We start from the raw sequence: 18050 nt of genomic DNA, 5'->3' as shown, positions 1-18050 counted from the left end.
CATCTAACAGTACTCATAGACTAGCATCACTGTTTAAGGTTCAAGCATTAAACGTTGCCAGGGTCAGTTTCTAATGACAGCCCGTACGGAGCCAGAGGTTCTTAGCACCCTTAGCTGCGTTGCAGGTCTGACCGCCGCCGTGGTCAACTACTTCGCAGCCGCTGGGGACTGAAGGCCGGGGGTTTGTTGAAATATTCTTAAGGGGTTGTAGTCAATTACAACAATATGGTGGCCAAATCATGTTCTGGTGAGGGAGTGCGTTTTGCGGAGGTGTTCACCGGAGACGTTGCACTCCAAACCTGTTTTATGCAATTCCATCGCCACGCGGATTTTTATTTAGTCCGGTGAGGAACTGAGCAGCACCGAGATTTGAACCACGGTCCTCTTGCACAAGAGGTGGATGTTCTACCTCTACGCCACCGCGGTGAGCACCAGTTTGCAAATCTGATAAAGTGAAACGCTTTCTGCTCTAGCCTTCAATGTGAATATATTTACCAATATTTAGTGCCTCATGGCATCAGAGGGGGGACTGATGAAGGCTGATCGAAAACATTAATAAATTAATGAAATACGTCTTAATGAAAATAATGAAACAAAGTCCAGGAACACAGGGGCAGCATCAGCCCCTGTGTTCAGACAGTAAATAAAGCATAACTACTCGGTGCAAGACCTGTTAGAGGCTTTCGTGCGGCCTTATCACAAACCCGCCGTTCCTTGGCCAGCTGCGTCGGGTGCTTATGGGTGTCGCTGCCTACTGCACAGGGTGTCTGACAGAAATGTCGGCAGCTTCGACTAGAAATTATTAATGGTTGTGCTATCGCTTTTTGCAAGAAGCACCTAGTTAATAGGTGACCGGACGAATCACAATATGAACATCATCGAGCTTCATTCTTCCTATCTCCGAAGATTAGCGGCACCCTCTTCCGATATGATGAACACTTGAACTGTGATTTAAAGGCGAGGGCGGAATGCTAGTCTTGGCGAGACTGGTCGAGGCACTGCTTGCACCTACGCAATATTCTTGGAGGCATCGTAACGTCAAATGATTATGCTTGTCCCCACCAAAAATATAGCAGGACAGAACTGTCATAATCGAAGCATTTTGGTGGAAGCAGCAAAACCTTTTTCGAGATCCGTGAAAATGCTATGTATTATGATAGCTTTTAATACCTTTGCCACTGCTACTGCTGCTGCTTCCGCTGTTGCTCTTTTTTTTGTGTCTGCTTCTAGTAGGTGTGTCTGAATTAGCACTCAGCGTTATGTTGTCATTCCTGCGGATGAGTGTCCGCTTTCAATAATGATTGCCCAGATGAGCAGAGGTTTGAATGTGGAGATTGTACCTACGAGTATCATTTCAGAAAGGGCTCAGGAGTTTTATTCGGCATTCAGGACAAAAGGCGAAACTGGCTGTAAAGTGTGACGCTGCCCAACTTTTCGAACAGCAAGCACAAGGAGTACCTAAAATGTTAATTACAACGCTGAACAGGACACTGATTCTCCAGCCTATCCTTGATGACAAACGGCAAGTAAAGTGGCTGATTACATTGAACAACCCAGTGGAAAGTATGTCAGTCTTTGTAAATAATTCTCAACCAATACGAGAGTCCTTCAGAACACTGCGCGGCGAGATAATGATATAGCCGAGCTAAGAAAAGAGTGGACGTAGAGAGCGTTCGCTTGACTCTGACCAAGGACAATGACAACCGTGACTGGTAAGGAATTCCATAAAATCTAAAACGTTGAGGATGATTATCTACTAACGGCACCTGAATAACGGCAGCTCAAGGCAAGGTGAGAATAAAAGTAAGCACAGAACAGGGGAACCATTTTCAGCCTGCGTTGCCTTTCCAGTTGGCCTGAGAGCACTGTACGGTGGATTCATTGGCGCTGTCGTGGAAATGCTAAAATTTTTCTGGATTTCTATATACTTGCTTGCGTTGTATCTATTTAAATAGATTTTATCCAGCATCTTTTGCATCCCCGCATACCAGTGTGTTCGATGTTTATTGGCGCTTATGCCATGCACTCATATTCCCACTAACCTCAATTATTCATTTTAACACGCATTCCTTAACACGTTACCAAATAAAAACAATGCAAATAATCAAAAGCCACATTCAAATTGATAGCAAATAAAAGTGGACATTGCACTTGGTGCAAATTTATTAAATGAAAGGGCTGGAAAGTGCATTATTTTAATATAATCTATATACAGAGTTAACCCTCAACTCAAAGTTTAAAGTTTCTTTTAGTCAGAAAGAAATATTACCTTTATAGAAAGCTGTTTCAAAACACAGCGAGAAGCTTGTGGCGCTGATGGTGCAGGCCATAACTAATAGGTGCTTCTTGATGGCTGGTTACAATAGCCGACATCTGCTATCTAGCCTGTGGGGTACAGATCTGGATGGGCTTTGTATATTCCAATTAAATTAAAATAACGGATGGCGGCCATAAAAATGTATTTTGCTCTACGCTTGCAGCTGCTTGTAACAATTCATTTTCTCGTGAAACGAGCCCCTTTCATTGTCATTACACTGTTCTGATGAAAATCGGCTGATTTCATTTGGTCGGGAGTGTTTCTTGACTGATCAACCATTTCAAGGTCCGCATGTAGGTTTTTTTCTCTCCTTTGTAGCCGCATACCCATAATGTGGACGAATTCAAGCCCTTGGCTCTAAGTATACTTGCGACAACTTAAATTTTCGGTTTCTAGCCAGTTGTGTTTTTAACGACTGCCCGAAGACGTTGGCATCACTGAGACACGCTGACACCACACATGATTAGGGATGCGCACAGGCAAGGCCAGTCGATTTTGTTTTCTCCTCCCCCTAGGCAGCGCTAGCTGCCTCGGTAGGAACCCCCAGTATGATTCATCGAAAATGAAGGGTCGAGTGTTTTTGTATGCTGAATTGACAGAAGTAAATATATCAGCGAAAATAAAAATGTTCACATATGAAACAGACGATTCACACTCTGATTAACAAATCGAACTTTATTTTACCAAGACATCTTGTAGAAACCGGTGCACATCATCGGTGTCTGGAAATAAACAAAACCCATCTATTATTTTGCCAATAAATATATCACGTAATCTAAAACAAAGTGTTTTATGCACAAGTAATCAGTCAGGAATGCTTTTGCAGCATATGTAGGTTCAAAAGAGGGTTTAAAATAGGAATGTCCGTGTATGCTGACACATCCAAGTGAAAGTGAAGTTCGCAAATTTAATGTTTTTAAATAAGCAGTCTTTTGAGTAATCCCAGTTAGCAGAAGCTATGTTGCAGACTCAGGGTATGTGTTTAGAATTTGCGAGTAAAAAATTCGTTCTTCCGAAAAAAATCGAACAGGCCATATATTACTTTAGTTGTTGTGGCTTTAAGAAGAAGTAAAAGAAAACGCATGGGCCTGCTACTGGTTCTGCAGTAGAGCCACCTCCGCTGCCTCGTGCGGACAGAAGAGAAAATATAGAAGAAAGAAAAAGAAGAGCGAGAGAAAGATGGGCATCGCAACAGCCGTCGTCCACCAGCGAAACAGTAGCGGGTGCAATGACGGCCTACAACAGATGAAAATTCGGTGGCAAGCTAGCCACCGCCGCAAGCGGCGTTGACCTACCAGTCCAGCCCCGTAGGGCGACCTTACTCCCATATTACTTCAGTAATTAGCATCGAAGACCATTAAAGGATACACGCTGGAGTGTCACCGTAAACACCAAGTGTTCGTCCGATTCTGCTACTGAGTAAGGCTACTCGAACATGTGCCAAAATGCAAACCAAACTACTGTTGCAAATGTATTTTTATTATAATAATTATTTTATATTTGCTTTGGAATGAACTTCAAACTTCAATTTCCTTTATCCCAAACTTCGCATAAGAGGAAGCAAGTAACTAGTTACTGTTTTTACTTTATTTTATGCTCTCCATCTTCGTTTTCACAAGGGTTGCAAGTTACCTAGGGTCGATTTGCCCTATCATTTACTATGTAACCTACCTGTCGCTTTGACAACATGTAAATGAGCATGATGACTCATAATTAGCATCAACACGCTTTTATGTGGAGGAAAATTAAGCAGTACGGTAGTGAACTCGTAGAAAATGGCAGACGGCAGCAAGTATTGCCTCGGGGTCCCCGCCTTAGGTGTGCCGCTTTAAATTAATTATTAATCGGGTTAAATGCAATGACACCCCGGCATTCCATTACCAGGAAAGCCATCTTCCACTGAGTGCGATGAACTTGTACCCAGCGTTTAAACCTTCTCTCACTTCAGTGCATTTTACGGCACATTGAAACCAGAGGAATTGTTTATTTCGACAGATAAAAACCCTGCTGAGGGACAGAAAGCTACTGCGCCATCTCAAGAATGATCGCTAATTGTCCGACCTAATCCTGTTGCGCGAGATGACATCAATTGTTAAGTACAATCCAGATGTTGGGCTTATCAGAACTCTAACCTCAGTGCAGATCAGGAAGGCTGTCTTTTAGCTTTATTAAAGTGCAACTTCGAACTAAATGCAAGGCTAACTTCTCTTTTATGCACAGAGCTTAAAATCATTTTCACTACAACCTTGCTATCTGTGGCCTATAGATTGTCTTGTGCTTACATTAGTTATTTAAAAACTGTATGAAACGGGAGGAGGAGGAGGAAATGAGGAGGAAAGACAGGGAGGTTAACCCGTAAAAGAAACCGGTTTGCTACCCTGCACGGGGGAAAGGGGTGAGTGGATTTAAAAGTTGTAAGAGAGGGATGGGTTTAAGTTAGTACAATCACATCACAGACATGTCACATCACATCACGTCACAGTCATATCACGTAACGTAACAGAAAAATCATAGCCTTTCGGTGAGGCCCGTGCGTTTCATAAAGGGGAGCAGTGCCTGGGTGGTTTTTACCGCAGACGATCGCCGTGGTCAGGGACTTAAAATCTTAATTTCAGTCAATGGGCGCCCATCTAGACGCTCCAGCTCACGGCATAGACACTCTCTCCTCCCTGTACATGGGGCGGGAAGACTCATTACAGAAGCGTAGAAAAATGTTGCGGGTGTAATACTTTGACGCATTCCATTTCTTCTTTTGTTTCGAATACATCCGTATTTCCAGAACAGTATCGCTCACTTCAGTCAGTTTTCGCCTCCCAAGACACGCGGAAAGTCTTCAAGCATTCATATCGCTGATATCGCGCAATGCGCCAACGCTAATGCCTTATATCGCAACCGGAGGTGCCAGACAATTGGCAAATGAGTAGCATGTATTGTTAAAAATCCTACTCTAGAAATCTAATCACACTCGATATTACATGTAAGAAATAAACATTATTTTTATTTAGATTTTTCAAACAATTGATTCATATATTTACCTATTTAATTCAGCATCTTCTACCCATAAATATATATATCGTCAGACAGTATTATAGTTTCCAAATCTAACTTCATTTACTGTTTTGAGGCGACATTTCCTTGGTTTGGAGAAGGATAAGTTTTTCTATTCGGATACATTCTGGCTAAGTCTTTCTTCACCTAGCAACATTTTAAAAATTTGGCATTGAGGTGCTCGCAATATGTCTTCTTCCTCGTTTTTGTAGCCCCTATCTCCAGCAAGGCGGGCTTTTCACTAGCATTGTCAGCACTACTCCGAAAACAGCATTTTAGAAACCTACGTTAGGAACTTACATGCACCTTTTTTTGGGCACTACAATGCCGAAGCGAGCACAAATTTTTACAGCTGCCACACTATTGCTTTTACATTAACATGGCCAGAATGAGTAGCTTCAGACTACTCGTAGTTTGGGGATTAAAGAAGATATTTTCATGGTAAAATGTTGCACCACCCATAAGGCAAGCAAAAGAACGTAAGAAGTATCTGTATTTTTAAAGGAAACATTCTGATAGTGTAATGTAACTCCGTGATGTAATATAACAATTTCTACTCGTATAGAAGATCTGTAGAACCTGCAATGCTAATTAGATAAAAAAAAAAGCGTACGCGTAAGAATAGTAGGCTGAAGGTACAACACTAAAGGAAATTTTTATTTAGTTTTGCATTTTATGGCAAGCATTACGTTTTGCGTTGACCGTAGAATATTTTATATCTCCCGCCACTTTTATTAGAAACTACATTCAAAAATATTTCCTAAGTTTAACCAAACATAAGAAAGTGCGCTTCATGCCTATCCTAGACAGCACGTTTCACATAACAGAAATTCATACAACTGGCACTCATTGTCGTGACCGATGCTGATGACTTGGCAGCTGACCTTAGGTAGCGAGCTCTCTCAAATGGCAGTAGTGCCGGTACCATCACTGGCTGGTGGTGCCGGTTGATCTGTGAAAAAATGATGTTTGTGTTACTGCCAAATATAACCGTGTTTAGCGGATCAATTTAAGAGGTCTGATAATACACCTAAGCGCGAAAGATGCGAACCGAAAACGTTTGGGCCTCAAATGAATTTCGATGCTCGCGCAAGAGAATTCAAAAAAGATTAGCAAGAGAGCGCTTACTTTGTATTAGGCTTAATTAGGCTGATGACGATGGTGAAGTAGGCCATATCTTTACACCTGGTCAAACGACCTACACACGGTGATTTCTTTGTTATTTACAGATATTCATTTTGAGATGCTGACAAAGTGGACGTAGCAAAGCGCGCTAGTTAGGTGACTAATTCTCAAATAAGGGTAACGTGAATCAAAGCGTCCTCGCTGGTTGGGCATTATATCTCCCTCCCATGTGAAAGGAGATGCCGGATTCGGCCTCTCTTGCAGAACTTAATGTCAGACAACCCAACGTCCGAACAGAGTTCGGCCTTTTCATCTGCGAGCAGCCGCCTGCTAGCGCCATACTCGTTACTTTTTCGTTCACAGCGCCGCCACCGATGTCTATGCTGGATTTCGGGTGAACGAGGCTTTAGCCCTGTGGCGTTAAAATAACAAATCACATCTTTCTTTTACAACACGAAGCGAGGTTTTATGGTTAAATTGAACGCTACAGGCATGAAATGTGTGCTTAGTTTCTAAAAGTTCCTATTGCGAATAGATTCCAAATATCAAACTTCAAAATTCAGTTGCTCGCTGTTTCTGGTTTAAAAAAACGATATTCCGCGCATTTCTAATGCAGCGAATAGAGGTATGCATTATGTAATTTTCTATATATAAGGAGGTAATGCGATTAGGCGATGCTACTACAGCGAAGAGGCATCATTTTAATACGGTAGCATTAAAAGATTCATTCACCAGAAAATCCGGCTTCGGCGTTCTCCTCCCAAGACATTTGCATTCAGGATACCATATGCAGGCAGGCTCATATCGATTGATTTACGTAGTGCTTTATATGTGGAGTAGTAGCCTACGCTATCGCATTACGCTTAAAGGTGGACCCTAAGTGCACCTCATATTTCTTGTAATATATAGCGCGGGAAATCAATCTGGGAACGAGCTTTCAAGTGCCTATTTTGGATACTTTATATTTCGAATTACTGGCGAATAACGCAATATTGAGAGTGGCTTCAATGTTATGCCCACGGTCTAATATTTATCTCAGTCTCTAAGATAAATAGCACAAGAAGATATATTAGGAAATTTAGGTAAACATTTCTGCAAACAACTACAACAATTTCGTACTTAATGTCCACCTTGCTATGAACTCGAAAATATCGCTCCAGCTCTTAAGCATAATAATCTGGAAATGTTCAAAACAATCACCCTGTATATCATGTCGGATACGTGTGTGGAGCTAAACCTAGATGCAGGAGGATAGGAACAGAGATGGGCTGGTTGTAGTAAGTAGATAGCACAACAATATCTGCCAGCAGGACCACCACTGCGCGTCGGCTGTGTGCATGCACACATTGGTAGGCGCCGACATGGCAGGCGTACAAGGCCTTTGTCCAGTATTTTGCGCCATCTGACACCTTAAGGTGGTCTGTTCTTGAGCAGAGGAACACGTATTAGCGGATGAGGGTAGAGGATCGCGGATCGCTGTGCGCTGCAACTACCTTATATTGAATGCTTGCGCAGGTGACTTTGTGAACTAATGTAGGTATCTTCAGTTAAAAGCAATCATAAATTTGCAGCAACACATAATAGAAGAAATACGAGGTAAATCAGAGGCAAGCAATGGATAGCCAAACAAATTGCAGCTTCTGGTTATGGACACGAGTAACAATGTGAGTTTTCTCTTTGTAAAATCTCGCTCGAATTAGTCCACAATAGTAGCTGCAACGCGCGAGGAAACCAGAGGGGTTTAGTGCAGCAGGCTTCATGGATTAGCGGGCCTAAACTGTGCATGCGGGTTACTCTAACGTAGAAATAGCGTTCTTATGCAAACTATCTCCATAGTTCTGCATTGCGGCTTTTAATTACTAAGCGTAAAAGTAATGCTACAGGTACACGAGGAGCAAGCGAAATTGCGTTCTCAGCGCCACCTCACTACGAATGCTCTGGCATCTTCCCTACCCGGTGCCTCCACTAAACTAACGGTAGCTCAAGACAACATAATAAGGGTTGGTTGGTTGGTTGGTTCATAGGAAGGGAAAGGCGCAGTATCTGTCACACTTGCTCTGTGGACACCTGAACCACGCCGTAAGGGAAGGAATGAAGGCGGGAGAGAAAGTGGATAGAGAGAAAGGGGGGCCGTAGTGGAGGGCTACGGAGTAATTTCGACCACCTGGGGATCTTTAACGTGCGCTGACATCGCACAGCACACGGACGCCACTTCGTTTCGTCACCATCGAAACGCAGCCGCCGAGGCCGGGATTCGATCCCGGGAACTCCGGCACAGTAGTCGGGCGTCTTACCACTGCACCACCCCGGCGGGGCACATAATAAGGGAGTAACTACTCTGACTTCTAGCTATCAATTCGCTCTCGCCCTATCATCGGATCTGCTTTCCCTCCGGGTTAGCTCAGTTGGTACAGCGACTGTCCCAGCAAAGCGGTGGTCCCGGGCTCGATCCTCGGATCAGGAAGATTTTTTCAACGAAGTGTCTGAGAAAGCTGTATAGCTCTCCTTTGTACAGCTGTGCTTGGGTAGATGTCAATGAGCAATTGTTACCCTTATTACAAATCTATTCCACCTTCGGGGATTCCACTAAATATTCGACCAAGACATCATACTTAGAGCATAAAAGCTTCACATACTTCGCGTAAAGGCATTTCGGCATCCTTCCAAATAAGAGGCGCTTCCTTCAGCTGAATAAGAAGTCGTTGAGATCCTGTTCTACACTTTTACAGATACCCAGAGGTGTTCCTACCATTACATATGACTAACCTTGATTCCACGACCATGTCGAGGCTGTAATTCATAGCAGTTTTGAAAATAGACTTTCGATTCTTGCACCAAAACCATAATGGGAAAACCTATCTGCTATGCTACCGACCGCAAGCGATCAGATATGGATTGCAAGGGAACTAGCAGAAATGGGTTGGCGTTCTCATGACGGGGTTTTATATTTCAATAATTTAATACTCCAATCTAGGTTAAATTCATGAAAATATTTCAAGCATTGCGTGCCCTCTGGAGGAACGCGCTCTGCTCTGCTGATTTGTACTTTGCGTTTCTTTAACAAGTTGCCTCCGTAAAGTTCACATTTCTCATTGCACAAAATTTTAGTTGGCAAGACACGCCTTAGACATTCTGATCGCGGTTGTCAGTGTTGATGCATTATGTGGTCCAGACGACTCTGAAGTATAATACTTTTGCTACTGAGCAGCTTCAGTAACAACTATTAAAATAATATTTTGCCTCCGTGCAAAGCTGACTGTTTATAATGGTTTCGGAACGCATGCTAAATCTAAATTTTGGGATAGGTTGCTTGTGGCACGCTAACGTAATTTTCCTTTTCTACGAGACAGCGATAACGCTATAACAAACTCTCCTTCTTCGAGCCATGTTGAATGTTTCTATAGGAGTCATACGTTTATGCTATTTTTTATATTACTTTTCAGCTGAGCAATTTCGTTCATGAATTTTGACTCTTGTACTTACAAAATAATAAATGATACAAATAGTATAAAAGTGATAGAGAAGTGCTTATAGTTTCAAGAAAATTACCTTACGAGAAAGATTTGGCAGTAAAATAGAATCAACGATTAATTTGAACGCTTACTTCAAATAAGAAATTAGTGAATGTTTCACAAACGGGTCAACACATTTTCTCTAATTTAACCCAAGGATGGATTCTATGGTCAACTACGTAGGAGGCCAAAATAAGAGGAAACAGGGGATGTTATAGGGTTCACGTATGTATATGCTACTGGAGTGCAGAAAACCCTAGAGGTCCAAGTATCAAAATAAGAAACAGTCTTCTTCGAACTGTTTGTTGTGAATAGGGCACTACATGTCGCGAGAAAGCATCTTATAAACAGATTCAGAATACAATATCATAGTAAATTATCATCATATTAAATGCTTTCTTTGTGTGTTCGGAAACTTTCGTCTGTATTTATTTCGCAAAACCAAAATCATTTTTGTATTTTGTACCCTTTACTTCTCGGTAGAAAAGAAATTCAGTGTACTTACCCGGCAACTGTAGAAGTGGTATCACCAACTTTCAATATAGGGTCTTGACTACTTGGTGCTCCGGTTGACCCAAGCGTGTTACCAGAATTGCCGCCGATTGAGCCGAAAGTGCCGCCAGCGGAAGGATTGCCGAATTTGAAGCTGCCTCTATAGCCGCTGCCGAAGTTTCTACCACCAGGAAAAACGCCAAATCCGTAGCCACTTCCATAGCTGTTGCCGAAGCTCCCGCCAGAAGGAATGCCAAACCCATAGCCGCTACCGAAGTTCCCACCAGCAGAGCCACCAAATCCAAAGCGGTTTCCATAGCCACTGCCAAACCTCCCACCAGCAAATGGACCGCCAAATCCAAAGCGATTTCCATAATCGCTACCACCGTTCCAGCCAAAGTTACTGCCGTAACTGCCTCCAAACCCATTCTGCATTCCACCACCCAAACCGCTGTAATAGCCGTACCCACTTCCGATCCCACCAGGACCGGAGAAACTGTATCCACCGCTTGGAGCCTGACCGTATGATCCCCATAAGCCTCCAATAGGATTCTGCCATGAAGCTCCTAACTTTCCAGATCCTGGTGCAACAAATACCCCTGCGCCCGCAGGGTCAAAGCTGGAACCGAAACCTCCACTGGGAAGACCAGGGCCGAAAGCTCCGTTACCTGCACCCATTCCGCTACCAGAATATCTACCACCTCCGGATGAGCCACCCGAACCATCATATGAACCCAAACCATTAAATGGACCATCAAAACTTCCAGAGGAGCCACCGAAGCCGTGACCGGCGCCTTGGCTGCTGGAGCCCCAGTGGTTACCCCCTAAACCATTTGAACCAGAGAAACTGCCTCCTTGCGCACCACCAGAAGAGCCCCATAAGGTACTCCAAAAGGCACCTGCGGCTCCAGGGAGAGAGCCTTGTGACTGTGAACCTGGGCGAAGCCGACCGTTGAAGCCGCCTGCAGCGTTCCCGGCGCCAAGTGAGGCGCCACCGCTGACGGAACCATTGAGGGAACTGCCGCTTTCGCCTGGAAGAGGACTACCCAGGAAACCACTGATAGAGCCGCCGCCAGTTGAACTACCGCTTAAACGTTCTGCCTTCCTTCTAAGCCCCGCTTCACCGCATGTGAATGTCACTGCAACAAAAATAGAAAAAGCAAGGAAGGTTTTTTTCTAGTGCCTATTTATATCGTGTCCTTGTGTGAACAAAGAACGAGCAAATTCATGCTGGTTACTTAAGCACCACGCTCTGGCAAGTAATCACTTTTTTTTTGTAGTTAATAGAAAATATAAAGGATCGGCACCACTAAAGTGAAATAAAACTCGCTTTATTCTGACGGCATGAGACATGAGAAACTATCCGAAAAAACAAACATAATGTTATTGGGGGCTTTGAAATATAAAATATACTGAAGTGCTTACAAGAGCGAAACGCGATTTCTAAAACAAAAAAGAAAATGTATCCTCGTTTATCGGAAAGCTTCTGGCGAAGAGTTTCTGTGACAATACGTTTCTTTTTCATGTCTGCCAAATGACTCAGTACACTGATGCTGTCGAATGAATTGATAACTATATGTCATCTAGTTCCGTCAGAGAATCAACAGCCTCCAAACACACGTGCGCTCACATCAAGCCACAAAAGAAGAATGACTTGTATAAATGGGCTCGTCAAATGTAAAAAGTTTACAAGCGCTGTAGGGACATGGATGCTAGAAGCATCCCCTACAGAGCTAGCAAAAAAAAAAAAAAAAGGCGAAGCGTTGAAATAGTACCTTGAGCGCTGCATTTGGGTTTTTGCCAACAAAAACTTTCTATGCATAACGACGCACACCTGTAAACGTTCTCAAATGATGCTTACGTTGCTTTTCAGGAAAATAAAAATTCACGGCTCTGTACGTTCCGAAACTGTAGAACATGACGCCCAATTGTCCAACAAGTCCAGTATACTGGCTCAAATGTTCGTGTGGCCACGCAGACATAATGGGCGTACGTCATTCAGTGCGCCGACGCCGGCGCCGGTCGGAATACTACATCTCCTAGAGTGCATAGCGGCCGCACTGCCGTCGCGTGTAATTACGTGTAGAATTAGTCTGTTGGCATTGCAAAGTTCAAGACAAGTGGGTTGTGTCATTGCAAAACCACACATTTAGGTCAGCGCGCAAAGTTCGCGCTTACGGGTCACTGTTTTATGGTTTATTCCATTTTAATAGTCAGGTTATCGGGGTCACGAGTTGATATAATGAAATTATTGCATTCAAGGGACGATAAAGTTGGCATGCAACATCGTTGGTCTGCCCCCGGACAGTGTTGCAGTCCGGAGTACTGAATGCGCTGCAGACTGAATGCTAAATATCAGCGGAAAAGTTCACTGGTAGAGAAAATGGGCAGATTAAAAAAAAATATCCTCTCAGCACGCCAAGGGGAAGAAACGTACAGTACAGCGACATTTCACTGTTCCCACCATGGGAAAGGCTCTTTACGCAATTGGCAAATATAAACGCGCTATCAATATTTTGCTTCTCCAGTGCTTCAACCTTTTCGCTCTAAGACATATCGTTACATACCGAATCGTTTTTCGATCTGCTGATGCTCTTCAGCGCTACAGGCAATGAAGCTTATTATGACTATATCATTACATTCATAAAACATTTCATCTATAAGGCTGTTGTGGTCTGTGCACTCATGCTTAATTAAAGCGCTGAACATTTTGACACATAATAAAGGAAAATAGCCTTGCTCAAGGCACGCATAAAGTTTTACCAATGGTTGGGTATATTCTTTTACCAACGAAATTTCTCTGTCAGGGCTTTCCATACAAACCAAAATCCAGAATTGTGATATATCCTCCTCCTCATCATCATCATCATCATCCTTATCGTCCGGACTGTATCCTGTGCAGGACGAAGGCCTCTTCCATACGCCAGGTAACCCGTTAATCTGCTAGCCCCATCTACTTGGCCTCTGCAAACATTCTAGCCTCATCCTCTCACCCAATTTTCTGTTGCCCTCTGTTTCGCATTCCTTCACTCAGGATCCAATTTCTTACCTTTAGCAGCAATCGACTATCCCCTCTTCACACTACATGTCCTGCCCATGCCACTGTATTTTTGATTTCAACTAGAAAATCAGTAACTGGAATTATTTCTCCCCAGTCCCACTTTGCACGTTCCTTTTATTTTAAAGTTACACACATCATTTTCCGTTCTATAGCCCTCTGCGTAGTCCTCAACCTAAGAGATCCTTTTCGTTAGCCTCCAGCTTTCAGTGTCATAGATAAGTACAGGTAAGATGCAGATATTATATATACTTTCCTCTTGAGTGATGCTGATAAGCTGCTACTCATAATCGGCGAGTGTTTGCCAAGCGCGCTCAATCCCGATCTTTTCTTTAGTTATTTTCCTTCTATAATCCTGACCTGTGGTTTCTATCGTTTCTAAGTAGACATATTAACTGTTCTTCCTTTTGAGGCTGTTCGGCATTATGTTAGTCTTTTGCATGTTGATTTTGGCCTACCTTTCTGCATTTCTTGTCTAGATCAATAATAATTGTTTGCGGTTTGTCCCTTTAGTTGCTTAACAAGGCAATGTTATCAGTGCCTTACAAATTACTGAAGTTAACTAAATAAACCCTTATTCCTTACTCCTCCCATTCCAAGTTTCTGAATACTTCCTTTAAGAAAGCTGTGAGCAGTCGTGGAAGATGGGGCCTAGTTGCCTCACATATATCTGTATGGGTATTTTATTACTTTCGTAATAAAGAACTGTAGTTTTTGTGCAGCCACTATATAGATATTTTCCAGTACTTTAACATATAGCTAATCGAAACTCTGATTTCGCTATCCCGGCAGGACTGGTGAATGCAATATATAGGGCTGTGTATATTTCGAGCATCTTTATCACCTGGTGAACGTGAATAATGAATAAAGCACTGTTATCACTGAATATAAACAATAAAAAATGTTCCTGCTTTCGGAAGATACGAGCCACACAGCCATCATTGAGAACGGTTGTCTCTTGCTATTCTGCAGGTCAAATTAGTTATATAGCTTCAGGACTACTAATCAAGAAGGCAGATGCTCAGATGATACGATACGACAGCAAACGATGCGGGTGAGCTTGTGTTAAGCGGTCCATGCAAAGCAATGGTACATGTAGAAGAACCCATTCACATGCGTTAAGTATCCCATCCTCCTTATGGTGCGTTCATAGCATCAAATCCCACCCTCAATAGCTTCCTCGGAAAAGGTTGCGACCAATCTACGCTGGTAAATGGAAGCATCGACGACACCGGGTCTTACCTGCCAAGAGCAGGGATCCTGCTAGAAAAAAATTTCATGGCAATGGGGCTCTTCATGGGGTCTCTCGATCACTTGGGGAAGAGTGAACTCGCAACATTCCGAGCCAGCATATATATCGCCAACAACGTTAAGGAGCAGTGTTTTTTTCGGAATTGCTCTCTCAGTTACAGCGCTCGTTATTTTTTTTCCCTTTTGCCGCACGCAAATATGAAGCAACGATAACAGTCAGCTCATATACCTTAAAACTGACTGCTGAGTATTATGAGCCATATCCAAAAGTAAGAAAACAAAAGCCGTCGGCCCATTTGTTCAAAGTAGAACTTTCTGGCTAGTGGTATTTTTATTCGGTCTGCATACAATAAGCAATAAACTTGCTCTCTGGGCTCTTGATGTGTGAACGACCGCCGGATAAAAGAGATTTCATTGCTACCATAGGCTTAAGCGAGAGTTATAATTTGATAGAAACAATACTCAATCCATAATTGGCTTTTTTCCAACGATAATTCTCCTCTACCTTGCTCTCAATGGCACTTTGGCTGCATGCTTTGCACAAACAGGGCTTAAGTACTGCACACAATGTGGGTGATCTTTCCAGCACAATCTTAGTCATAGATTCATCTTTCGATTCCAGAACTTATAAAGAATATTCTCTTTTTTTGTAGTTTTGTCTGGATATTTTATCGGACCTGATAATAAATTGCCTCATAATAATTTCTTTCTCGATGATCTTCCTTCATTTTTAATGTCTCTTCGTACTTCATATTTATTATTTCGCCCCCACCGTACTGCTCATTGAGAAATAAATATAAAGGCAAGCTCTGGCACTTATGCTCTCTGGCATGTGTTAACAGACGTAAGCGTAAATGTCGGCACTTCTGGGCTTCAAATGAAAGCCCATAGGACTGTAATGAACTTGGAAAAGTGCAAAAACAGTTCTTTGGTTCTTTTTTGCTTGGAGTTGCTGGAGAAGAGTGCCGTAAAGTCCTGAATGCGAGGAATAAACCTGGCTTGATCCCGAGCTAAACCGCCTCAGACAGGACAAAGGCCGCAGCTACAAGACCTGGGTCCCTATTCTAGGCAATTCGCCATTTTGTTCAAATTGTGACCTACGCGTGCCGTGTACAGTAGAACGACGCCAGGTAACGTAAGCATACAATCGTATTACGCATTCTGAAGAAAAAATAAAGAGAAAAGATGGAAGAAAAACGGCGCTGTGGTCGGCTACTATATATTAGCGCCAAGAATGAGAAATTACGATGTCCAAGGAACCGAGCTGCTGCAGCGTATTCCGTGAGGCGCACGCCTCTAGTTGCAGTGACAGCGAGTGAATTATATGTTGCGGTCTGAGTGTATCATACTTGTGGTCTGACACTGTGCAGCAGCTACGCATGTAGAGGCTAAGCGCGTTTCAGATACGCGAGTAGCGCTACAGGTGAAGGCCAAGAACGACAACAGAACATTCGCAGTGGCTTGGCGCAGAATGGGAACCGAAAATGGCATATTACTCTTCATAAGCACCGATTACCTCTCACATTCACTTACTAGCTGCATTTGAATGCAGCAACTAAAACGTTCAAGGACCTCGTCGTAAACAGAAGAAATCGAGAGATTTGCGAGGTAGCTCCTCGACTGATGGTCCATGTCTGAGGGCAAAGTTTTCAGTCTTAAAGTATCAATTAGTGTTACCCACTGGGTGTAATGTCCACCTTTTTCGAACAGCCACGTTATGACCAGCTACCGTCAGGCCAGTAAGTCTCCTTAAGTTTCTAACATCTTGCGTCAGATTGAGTTGTGTTGAGCGCGGAAAGCACCGCGGAGAGATAGAGAGAGAGAGAGAGAGAGTGTGTGTGTGTGTGTGTGTGTGTGTGTGTGTGTGTGTGTGTGTGTGTGTGTGTGTGTGTGTGTGTGTGTGTGTGTGTGTGTGTGTGTGTGTGTGTGTGTGTGTGTGTGTGTGTGTGTGTGTGTGTGTGTGTGTGCGTGTGTGCGTGTTTGCGTGTGTGTGTGCGTGTGTGCGTGTGTGCGAGTGTGTGTGTGTGTGTGTGTGTGTGTGTGTGTTCCACATGTACACACACATACACAACCAAGTGGACGGCACACGCTGGGCCTTACACTTGGTTCAAAATTCTTGCGCTGGCTTGCGGAGAGCTCCTGCGAAGCGCGAAAGATGTCTTGTAAAGAGACACGGAGAAACAGAATAGCGGAATTGCACAGAGGTTAACTAGGCTGCCGAAACACGGGCAGAGGGGCACAAACGAAGAAAAAATGAACGAAAGCGAAAGATGATTGAAGAAATCGAGGCATTAATCTAGGGTGACGCCACGTGCCCGTATTCCTTAGTGTCGAAACGGGTAAATGCAAAGCAATAAAGGTATACATTATGCCTTGGCTATATTGGAAAAAGCAATCAATACAAAACGTCAATTAGCAACATAATATGCTTGGAGCGTATCTGCGTAACGTGCTCTCGAGTACTTATTTTGTTCTGAAAAGGAAATAGTCAGCTAGCATGCATACCTGAATAAAACTTCACAAGAAAAACATCACATGTGGCAGCACATGACATATACATTACTTTATTAAAAAGAGGAAGCTGTCTGAGATTGTGCTTGCTTCTTGCATCGTGGGAAGGCTCTTTATTTTATTAACATTGTAATGAATGCACACTGCTATACAAAAAAAGAAACTATTTAGGGTCGACGTTTAAGGCAGTCCTTGGTGATCCCTCGCTGCCTGTCGCCGCGGATTATCTTGCACAGCCACCGCGCATATATGAATCCTCAGTTTGTCGCAGACACGAACCATGCGACTGTCTGAAATACCCCATTTTGTGCAAATCAGCCGCTTGAGTTAGCATACTACCATTGCTGCCCTTTGCAATAACCGCGGAGATCGATGGTTTTTCTATGAGGGCAAAGCGTTCGTAACGGGAGGACAGCTATTACCCTCGTGCGGCCGCAAATATGCATCGTCATTAGAATTCTCTAAAAGGTTGCGCAGCTGAAAAGCACCCTTATGGCGTCATTTCAGTGGTTTTTAGGAATTACAACAAGATGTATTAGCTTCGTTCACCACTCAAAGTAACTGTCTACCTAGCTGCGGTGAGCTAACAGCCGCATATACTCCCCGCCAAATTTGTCACATTTCTATGTGTCCGCCTCAATATGGTCCGAATGCAGCGCCCGACTTCAGCCATTTACGGCAATGGCAGCACATCATTTACGTCATGAAATGTCATTTTTAGATCACCGCATGATGT

At 43.3% G+C, this 18050-nt stretch overlaps 1 protein-coding gene across 1 annotated transcript; it reads right to left on the bottom strand.

Moving 5' to 3' along the window:
• Positions 1 to 2971: 2971 nt before the first annotated feature.
• LOC146208464 (uncharacterized) lies at positions 2972 to 14906 on the bottom strand. The gene is made up of 4 exons (XM_084593979.1): positions 14795 to 14906; positions 10508 to 11633; positions 6250 to 6317; positions 2972 to 3039 (listed from the first exon to the last, which is right to left on the bottom strand). Exons 2-3 carry the CDS (start codon positions 11170 to 11172, stop codon positions 6293 to 6295), a joined length of 690 nt encoding a protein of 229 aa, XP_084450105.1. The 5' UTR covers positions 11173 to 11633; positions 14795 to 14906; the 3' UTR covers positions 2972 to 3039; positions 6250 to 6292.
• Positions 14907 to 18050: the final 3144 nt, after the last annotated feature.

The sequence above is a fragment of the Amblyomma maculatum genome, chromosome 1 (assembly GCF_055883805.1).
Source record: "Amblyomma maculatum isolate TAMU_Amacu chromosome 1, ASM5588380v1, whole genome shotgun sequence".
Lineage (NCBI taxonomy): Eukaryota > Metazoa > Arthropoda > Arachnida > Ixodida > Ixodidae > Amblyomma > Amblyomma maculatum.
This window is presented reverse-complemented; position numbering and strand designations above follow the sequence as displayed.